The sequence below is a fragment of the Onychostoma macrolepis genome, chromosome 03 (assembly GCF_012432095.1).
Source record: "Onychostoma macrolepis isolate SWU-2019 chromosome 03, ASM1243209v1, whole genome shotgun sequence".
Taxonomy (NCBI): Eukaryota; Metazoa; Chordata; class Actinopteri; order Cypriniformes; family Cyprinidae; genus Onychostoma; species Onychostoma macrolepis.
Genome location: NC_081157.1, coordinates 4,094,314 through 4,105,107, shown reverse-complemented (window position 1 = coordinate 4,105,107; position 10,794 = coordinate 4,094,314). Strand labels below are relative to the sequence as shown.

Genomic DNA, 10,794 nt, shown 5'->3' with positions numbered 1-10,794 from the left:
TGATCAATAAAACTCTTCGTCATTCCCCACTTTGAGACTTACTAAGTCTCACCTTTACTTCTCTTTACCCAGAGTGCAGTTTCACAATTCAGTCTAATCAGTTATCACTACCCAGTGACTAAATTAAGTCATCAGGACCAAACCTCTCCCCCCCACACTTGACTAGGAAGGAGTAAAAGATCCCGTCTCTGTAACCCCTTATTTAAGATAAAACAATGTTATAAGCATGAGCATGCAATTGGTTCAGCGCTTGCCTGTGGTTGTCACAGTTATGTAGAATACAATAGATAGTGAGTCAAGCTCTCACTATTGTCTGTCAAAATTGCTTATTCTTTAGGACATAAGGCTGGACTGGTACCTATAGAAAAAACACAGAATTCAAAGAACTGCTGTGAGACCAGTGAATAATCAAGATTAATGAAAAGTTAATAAAATAATCAACAAAATTTGAAGCAGTCTCTATAGTGATCATTAAATATGCAGCTCCTGTGCACACAATGGGAAGGGATGGAAGTGCTTCTGGTTAGATCATCAGTCTGTTGAAGCTGTTTGGCTGTTGCACTGGGTCATCAGTCTGTGATGGCACTCACAGGCCTGATGTTGTGCTGTATGGTCTCCGTTGTTTCTTTCAGTCTGGCTTTTGATTGCTTCTGCCAGTTTTGCATTTCAGGATGTTCTCTTCACACTCAGGAAAAGTCTCAAGTGAAAGATTCACCTTTTCCTGCTTCAAGTCACAATGCAAAAAAAGTATTTTCTTAGTTAGATTTTTTGTCTTGTTTCCAAATAAAATATCTAAAAAAATAAAATAAAAATAAAAACTAGTCAAAATTAAGTGAGTTTTTGCTTGAAACCAGCAAAATAATCTGCCAATCTGAAGCAGAGCTACGAACCAACTGCCCTAAACTCAGTGCTTTTTCCCTCACTGCGCCTGCGCGACACTTAATTTCTAGCGATTATCGACGATTTGATTGCACAGATACTATTTAAACTAAACTGAGCTAGACAATGACATCTCTGAATTCAATAATGAAATGCCTTTAACTGAAAATTGAAAATTGAGTGTTTAATCTTATCATTATACATTACTGACACTCTATCCTCTAATTTGATACTGTTAAGTGCTTTGACACAATCTGAATTGTTAAAAGCGCTATATAAATAAAGGTGACTTGACTTGACTTGACAATAGAACCTGAACCATTTAATCTTTAATGCAACAAGAACGAAAACGACAAGAGGGAGATCTTTGATAAAATAATGTTATTATCATAGGAAATGTGAACCATTGTCCATCATTTTTCAATTAGTGATAAAGACAAACATGTCGCAAAATTATAAATATTTCAATTTTAAACCATGAAGGCGAGCCAGTGCATGCCACACAAACAATTTGTAAACTGCAAAGTTGTTTTTGAAATTTCTTTGTCTGTAGGCTAATAAAGGTCTTATTTTCATTGATGACTGACTATTACAGTGTTCGGACATAGGATACTTTAGACAGAATTTTAATTATAGGCCTATTCATTGTGTAATATATCAAAATGTTTTAAATCATTTTCAATGAGGAGTATTTCACACGTGTACAGTGTGAACACATAAATCGTGAGCTTTGACTTTACATCACATGCGATATGCTCTTACAGTGTGAGTTGGTACCTTGATGAAATCGCACAGAAATTGCAGTGTATGGCCCGGCCTTAGGCAGGACAGTGACCCTCCAGGACCGAAGTTGCCCATCCCTGATATACATACAACAATTAACCCCCCCAAAAATAAATACAAAAACACAATAAAATTTAGACCTTTAGGGCCATGAGTCAAACATGCCCACCGAGTTTCGTTCCGATCGACCTCCGTTAACCTTGTCTAATAGGTGCTCACAATTCATTGGCCATGTTTTGTGAGATGCACAAATGTCCTCATAGACACCTGTGGCACTGTCACGCTTATGGATTGTTTTGTTGTGTTTTCCCTCCCCATGTGCTCCGTGACCTAGTTTCCCTCTTGTTTGATCATATCATTTGGTTCAGGTGTGTCTTGTCAATTACCCTCGTTTCATCTTCCCTTGTTTGGATTGATAAAGACTGTTATTCGTGACTCTCCTTCGTCTCCGCGCTCCTTCACAGTAGTCACCGTTACAGGCACTTTGGACCAAGACATTGCATACCAATTTTCATGTTGATTGGACAAATGGTTGTGTAGTCATTGCCATTTTTATGTTTTTTTTTTCCCTCTTATAGCACAACCAAGAGGCCAAACTCCGTGATTTTTTTTATTTATTTTTTTTCATAAGTGTTCTGAGTTTGGCGAATATGTCATTCTACTCAAAAGTTACAGCCGTTTTAGTAAAAGTGGCCCTGCCTCTTTTGAACGTTTTGGCGTCCCTTTGCGATGGGGAGTCGAAAGTTCAACTTTTTTTGATAATTATTGATATTCACTCTCCAGAGAATCTTTCTGCACTGGTTTTGTTCCGATGAGGCGAAAAACCTAGGACTAGTTTGCAAAAGTAGGTTTTTCAAAAGATCCAAAATACCCGAAAATTTAGCCGGGTGACAATCATATCCGAGGCTTGCATTTTGTCCGGCGTGAGCATGTGGCATGGCAGGCCAAATTAAAATTCACCCTAGTTTGGGCATCTCTGCCTTAAACTAGGCTAATAAACTATTACACGTAACTTTATAAATAACCATACTAATATACATGAATGATTATCTGTTTATTCAGGTGAAGCCATGCATAGAGGAGATTTTATGTTTACGCTTCGCTTGTCCGCTTGTGACGGAAGAAAACTATGTGATGAAGGCAAATGAGCGTTTCTATGGGTTTTGAGCTTGTGAATTCATCACCCAAATTTGAACTGTTGAAGTGTTTGTGTGTAATAAACCCACGTGTATTTCTTTCTCTCTCTCAGGTGGACGTTGGAGGAGATGTGTGTGTTCATGCGATGGAGGGAAACTGAGTGTGCTTAAAATCAAGTTTCCTAAAACCCACAGTAACCTCTACACATACAGTATTAGTTTAACAACACGCGTGCACATGAGCTGCCATACTCTATAGAGGAAGTGTTCAAAACTATTTCATTCTTTAATATTAAAGTCAATATTCAAACCCTATTATTTATTATTGCAAAATATTTCCATTTAAATATATTTTCTATGTGAATATATTGTAAAATATAGTTAATTCCTGAGATTGCAAACATTATCAGTGTTGAAAACAGTTGAGCTGCTTCATATTTTTGTGGAAACTGTGAAGCATTTTATTTTTCAGGATTATTTGATGAATAGAAAGTTCAAAAGAACAGCATTTATTTCTTTTTATAAATGTCTTTATTGCCACATTTGATCAATTTAATGCATCCTTTCTGAACAAAACTCCACTTAACCTTCTACATGATTAATTTAATTTCACTGGTAGCTTATCATAATCTATTACTTAACTCAATAACTCAAATGAAGTTCAAGTATAGTGTTCTTTGTCAAATCTATAAACATGTTAATTCATTGCATTGTAAGATGGCATAGAAGGGTCTAAAATAATATCTTAAAAAGGTATCTTTATACAGATGAAACGCATAATTTGAGCCTGGATTTATTTTCCTGTCCCTTCTTTATTGTGTTTTATTCATAAAGATGCAAAAGCACAATTGTTAATAGTTAACCCCCCAATTATTTTTTTATTTGTCATTTACATTTGCCATTTACACCCACTGACTCATTCAAACCTCCTACACTGTAAAAAAAAAAAAAAAAAAAATATATATATATATATATATATATATATATATATATATATATATATATATATATATATATATATTATTTGTATTTTATTTATTGAAAATCTTTTTTTTTTTTAACCATGGATGTAGTTGTGTGAAATTTTCCACTTTTACATATAACTAAATTTAGCCCCTTTGATGTGATCACATGGTATTGACGGCTCATGTCATGTGATTTTGGCAGCATAAATAGTAAAGGAGAATCTCTTCTGGGAGTCAGACTGACTGATAATTTATTGGTACGTCATCCAAGCTTTGATCAGCAGCACATTGCAGCAATGAGTTTGCCTTGGAAGGAGACTGAGAAATCCACTCGAGATGTGCAGAGGTTCTGCGATAAGGTAAGAGATAGAAAATCCAACGTAGTAAAAGGAAAAAAAAAAAAAAAAACACTATCTTTCAAACGTTTGGGGAAAATTATGAAACAAATCTATGGCTGCATTTATTTGATTAAAAACAGTTAACACCATAATATTGTGAAATATTACTACATTTATGCACAGTTTTACAGACAAGGCATAAGCCTAGTCCCAGACTAAAATGTGTGTTTTAGCTGAATGAAAATAGTTTCATATTTTTTCAAACCAAATTTATAAATAAATAAATCAACCAACCAACCGTTTGAACAATATTGTATATAATATGTAGGTCAACGCAAAATGTGCATCTGTTTATTCAGGTGAGGCCAGATTTAGAGAAGAGGATTGGACCGAAGTCTGTTTTCACTACCCTCAACTTCAGAGCGGCTGATACTGAAATACAGTACATAGCCAAGGTAAATGGGTGTTTTCTTTATTCATTTTTTTTAAACAACTTTTCTTGCAGTATCTACACTGTCATAACAGTGTACAATGTGACCGTCTCTTTCTCTTCTTCTCTCAGGTGCATGTTGGAGAGAATGACTGTGCTCATGTGAAAATCTCTCAGACTCTCCCTTGCTATGGAGGGGAAGTGAAGATGCTTGATTTCCAGTTTCCTAAAAAAAGAGAGGATGAAATCGAACCCTTCTGAAGAAGGGTACTTGCAGAGCGACTCATACATGGAAAAACACTTTTCAATAAAGTCCTAAAGCATAACTGTCTTTGGTGTTTGATCTTTTCACTGTCAAACTGAAAACTCAAATAATAAAATAGGAATATTTAAATATAAAATGAGCTGAAGTAGAAAATATAGATCTGTCTTTTAACAGACGAACCCTAAATGTTTCCAGCGACAATCTCAAAGTAAAAACAAGAAACAGGGTTTTATTTTTTATTATTTTTTTTTGCTCGGCTGAGCGAAGGAGCCTTTGTTTTTTTGTGGCCACAACAATTGCTAGCCTCGAATCAGGCCTGCAACGAGGTGGGTTTCAGGGGGATTTGTGTGTGTGTGTGAGTGAGAGTGAGTGTGGATCCTCATATTCCTTAATCTTAATTATATTCCTTAGTCTTAATATAGTATTTCACTGTGATTTTCTAAATCTGAGCTGATTGATACTGTTAAAGTTAGGTTTATTATAGGGGTCCTATTGTGCTCTTTTACAAAGTCTTGATTTTGTTTTGGGGGTGTACTAGAACATGCTCTCATGCTCGGTGGTTCGAAAATCGCGTTATTTTTTAATATATTTTATATCATTACAATACCTCTCTCCCCAGCCTGACACAAACAGCTCGATTAGTTCCGGGTTTGATGAAGGCCCGCCTTCCGAAAAACTAAATGTGTTGTGATTGGTTAGCTGTCCCAGTGCGTTGTGATTGGAGAACAGCTTAGACGGTGTTTCAGTACTGCCCCGCCCCTTGCCAAAGCAGCAAGTTCATCAATATTGCCGAAGTGTTATAAGCTAACGCTATAGAAAATCATTCACGTTACGTAAATTCCAGTTTGTGAGAGACTTGGGAAAATTATAAATTGGAGCATATTAGTTGAAAGCGAACTGTTGAAGAGAAAGAAATTAGTTTTATTTAAAAGCATAAAAGAGAGACAACAGGTTGCATTAATCCATTTATTGGTGTATCTTTTGTTTTGTACTTCTCTCCTTTTGTTTTTTGAATTCATTTATTGGTAAAACTATACATCTACAGCATTCACACACTTTTTGGCATTTGCCTACCTGACTTCATATTAATACATCTTTGAATTTACTCATTTAATTGTGTAGTCTGTTGTCTTCCATTTCTTTGATTGAATTGTATAGTGAGTAACATCATTTAACAAGTAATCAGTTAGTAACACATTTCTATCAGGAGACAGCTAGACAAAGGATCAATAAGAATTTCGAACTCAGGCCCTCATCAGTCCAGCGGTAAAGTGATAAGGACGCTACATATGGTTAAACGTTAGTAAACTTTACGCATTTCTTTTAATAAAATGACAAATAAAAATCTTCATTTGAAGGGCTATCTGACCCTTACGCCTCCAAACAAGAGAGAACCGAGACACCCCTACCCTTCACATGAATGTGTGAAATGGAGGGGTAGGGGTAAGTGTAGGGCTGAGGGGTGTAAATGGGAAATGGGATGAGTACCATCTCTTTTCAACAGGTTAGGTCTGCCCCAAAAACTCATCCAATTATTTATGAAGTCTGTATTATTCTTTGAACAAGGAAAAAGATCAACTTTATTTGTCCCCGAAAGGAAATTTGTCTCGGGCAGAGTGCTACAATGTTGCTCTAAACAATAATACATACAATAATGATAGACGAAACAGATTAAATAAAACAATTAAGAACATACATTAAAATACAACAATATGTAATATAAATAAATACAAAAAACACAGTAAAGTGCTAATGTGCCATAGGTGCGTTGTTCTTATTAGAATTCAATAGATTTATGGAGGCAGGAACAAATGAAAGCTTCAATCTATTAGTTTTACACAAAGGCATTCTCAGTCTCTTTCCTGATGGCAGCAATTGGTATTCACTAAAAAGAGGATGATCAGGATCAGTGCTAATACTTTTTGCCCGTCTCACCACTGCCTGTTCATATAAAGTCTGTTTTATTCCTATGATTTTCACAGCTGTTTTGTGGATATGAGCCAATTAGTTTTTCAGTTGAACAGACAAGTTTCCAAACCAGACTGTAATTCCATAGCGAATGAGACTTTCAAACATGGCTCGGTAAAAAACAAGCAATATATTGCTACCCACCCCATACAATCTCAGCCTTCTTAAAAAATAGAGTCTCTGTTGTAGTCGTGTGCACAGACGATCAATATGTGTCTTCCAACAAAGAACACTGTCCATATAAAACCCCAGGTATCTGTAAGATGTCACTTGCTGTATCAATGAACAATGAAACATGCAAACTAAGAGTTAACCAATAAATCTACAATGACTAAAACAATTCTTCCAGCTGACCTTTGACATCTGTTACTATTCTGAAATTCAACTAAACCCAACTTAAAGTTGTATGTTGAAACAGCAGTGGGTGTTATTTCCTATTTACAATGAAGCATAATGCAAAGTTGCTGAAATCATGTATGTTGAAACAGCAGTGGGTGTTATTTCCTATTTACAATGAAGCATAATGCAAAGTTGCTGAAATCATGTATGTTGAAACAGCAGTGGGTGTTATTTCCTATTTACAAAGAATGCAATAATGAACATTTAGGGGTGAACTAAATCAATCAGGCTCCAAAAGAACAAATAAGAATAAGAAGTACTCTGAATTGAACATGATTTAATATTGTTATAATTTAAACTATAGTATCATAATCTGTTCACATAGATATATCCATTCATCACATAGATCTGTCTAATCAAACATGAAAAACAGACTAATAACTCTAACAACTGTTTCTGATTTTTATTGTACATTTATTTTTGGTAAAGGATACTTTTATTGCCAGGGCTATAATATTTTAGGGTTTGTTTCTGCCGGGACACTCATTGGTGGCGCACTCTAGGTGCTCGATCATATTAGTTGTGTTGTTCCTATCCTGTTAGTTGTGTTCCTATGGTAATGCAGGCATTTTAATCTAATAAATGTTGGGTTCTTTGTAAAACCAAATTAATAATAAAGTAGTGATGACAAAATTAGCGTGTTAATGCAGGCAATTAATTTTTCCAGTTTAACAGCGTTAAACATATTTAATGCAGGTAACACAGGGGCAGAGCTGGGATTGACCACCCCACTCACAAGTGCTGCTTTTGTCTCTTTTTTTCTTAAACGTGTCTATTTAGACACAGAATGTCTTTACAAACGCATCAAATGGGAGACTTTTCAGGTGCACACTTCAATTCGACTCTAGTGGCAGGTGCGAGTCAAATTAGTGCGGAAACTGTACAGGTGACGAGGAGCTTGACCGACCTTCAACGCTGAAATATGGTTGAAATAAGGTCGGTTGTTGTTTTAACACTGAAACAACGTTGAAAGAATGTTTAATGCTAAATGGTTGAAAAAGGTTAACAAAAACACTTGTAAATCAACGCTGATTTTTTCTTTTTTATTACATGAACTGTATGTTGAATCAACTTACTGTCTTCAAAAGCATACAAAATAAATTTCTGCCTTTTAAATTATTATTATTTAAGATTATTGTTAAACATATTCTAAAATCTAAAGGTATATGTTAAAATATTATCATAATTGGCAGCTTGGCAAATGGCACAGATTCTGTGGCCACTAGAGGTAAGCAGTTTTTGCTTATATAAGTCGTTTGTGTTGTTTGCCAGTTAGCCCTTGGTGGTAAGGAATCTTAAAAATTGCTCTTCCAAATTTAAAGAACAAAAAGAAAAAAGGGTTTTGATTCCAGAAGAAATTATTGCATGCACAGATCTGTTTTGCGTTTAAGAAGGCCTCGACGGATAACAGTAAATGAGGGCAGATTGCGCATGTGTCTGTGTGAGTGTATTTGTGACTATGATTGTGGTTGTATGAGAAAATCTATATTTTATGGATGAGTGTCTGAGCCCTAAATAATAAAGGGACTTGTATAAATGTTATTTTTTTTAAAAGGTGTTCCAAGATATTGACTTTGCCGATTATTGAAATAATAATATTATTTAATGAATCATCTTAATAGAGAAATAAAAATATTGCATGTGCTTAAATTTTATATCTTATATCTGAAGACGTCTGAATATTTGTATTTTGTTATTCCTGGGAGACAGTATGAAAGTATGAAAGTGAATATATTACAGTTTCAGAGATTTGGGTTTGAGTTAACTAAAGATAACTTGTGTAGCGCAATGTTGAATGAGAGCAAGATTGGGTGACCAAGTTCATAGAAATTTTGAATCAAAAGCTATAGGACATTTAAAAATAACAATGGAACTTGCTGATTAAATAATTTAATTAAATAAAAGGAATTATATTATGTTGGTTGGGAAAATTCATTCACCATTACTAGATTATTCTGAACCATCATTACGATTGAAGTCTGTAGTTTAACATACGCATGTCATATTGCTGTAAAAGAAATAATTATTTTGTTTAATTTAATAATAAAGGTAGATAACTGCTGCTTTCTGCATTTTGCAAAGAAAAAACTGCTTGCTATTTTTATGCAACGAAGAACTTGCTTTACTAAAATAGGATAAGGATATTTATGGTGACTGATGTTGTCCAGTTGCATATGACATTCAGAAACTATGTGGAATGCCACCAGGTCTACGCTCAGTAGAGTCTAACGAAAAAAGTTCATGTTGTATTCAGAATCCGTGGCATTCCACAGCTAAAATCATCCAGTTCACAATCAGCTGAAATCTCAAGAAAAAATGTTTTTGCCCAAAAAGGGGGGTGTGAAAGAGTATGAATGATGGTGTTGTGGAGGATGAATGATGGTGTTTGCTTACAGTTGTTTTTGCCAAAACAACTGTAAGCTAATTTTATTTTTGTGGGCCCACAGGGCAGGCAAATTATGCCCAATGAAATAATGACCATGGATGAATTTGTGTAAGTTTCCTGGTCAGTACCTGGGTTTTTGTTGTGGCAGAAAGAGAAACAGTGCCACACTTGCGCAGCGCATTACATGGGAAAGCAAAGCAAGCTTGCTCTGTCCACCCCACATCTAACTTTCTTTTTCTTTTCACTTTTACTTTTCAGCATATCAAGATGGAGCTGATTCTGTCAAAATGATAAAATATTGTCTTTCTGACTGTTAACATAACTAAAGTGGGTTGAGTGTTGTCCAGGTTAAAAGGCCCATGCTACTGAGCAAGATAGGCCTAGGAAATTATCCAGTGATATAATCGAACTCAGTTTATAAAACAAAGAGATAAATGAATTAGCAAATTGTTGAGAATAAATTTGAAATGATTTGAAAAATAGTAAGGATGCAGGTAACGGAGTAAAACCAAATTCTTTATTATATTATAGAAAATGGGTATTAACCCTATACTCAATGTACTGACAGCAATGGATTTGTGAGCTCAAAAAAATGCCTAATGCATCTAATTCTACAATCTCAAGCCGTAGACAGCAGCACCCAGATTTCCCTAGAATTGACTTTTCAACCCTCATCTGAATCTGGCAGTGGCTTTTACTGAATCCAAAATGAATAAGAATTGGACGAGAAGCAAAAAATATCTAGATAAAACAGACACATTATAGATAATAATTATAATATCAGTCATAAGAAAATTAACAATTACAATGTTTTATGGGAAAAGGAAGAAAAAAATAATTGGTATAAATGGGTAAAATACACAGCAGAAAAAGAGACATGGGAAAACTGCATAGTTTACTTTGAAGCAAGACCAATTTTATATATTGTACCAATACTTATACACAATTCCAGTTGTAGAATATTTCATATAGAATTTTCAGTATTTAAAGGAAGGCCCACCACCTATATTTGATTAAATCAATATTGCATTGGCAGACATGTGGTGGACGTGCAAAAAATATGGCCTCTTGCCAACGTTACCAAAAAAGGGGTCAGGATCAAGTACTAGGGTTATGCTGACTCATAAAATGAGTCACATTTCTCTAGAAGAGGAAACAACAAATGAAGAGAAAACTACAATCAAAAGAGCAGATGAAAAAGACCCTGCAGTTTATATAAATTCAATTGGTCAACCTAAAGGCATA

The 10,794-nt window shown here is 34.9% G+C and overlaps 1 protein-coding gene across 1 annotated transcript; it reads left to right on the top strand.

Moving 5' to 3' along the window:
• The first annotated feature begins 3,927 nt into the window (after positions 1-3,927).
• LOC131537806 (cystatin-B-like) lies at positions 3,928-4,862 on the top strand. Its single transcript, XM_058771457.1, has 3 exons — positions 3,928-4,122; positions 4,461-4,556; positions 4,664-4,862. Exons 1-3 carry the CDS (start codon positions 3,946-3,948, stop codon positions 4,790-4,792), a joined length of 402 nt encoding a protein of 133 aa, XP_058627440.1. The 5' UTR covers positions 3,928-3,945; the 3' UTR covers positions 4,793-4,862.
• The last annotated feature ends 5,932 nt before the right edge of the window (positions 4,863-10,794 follow it).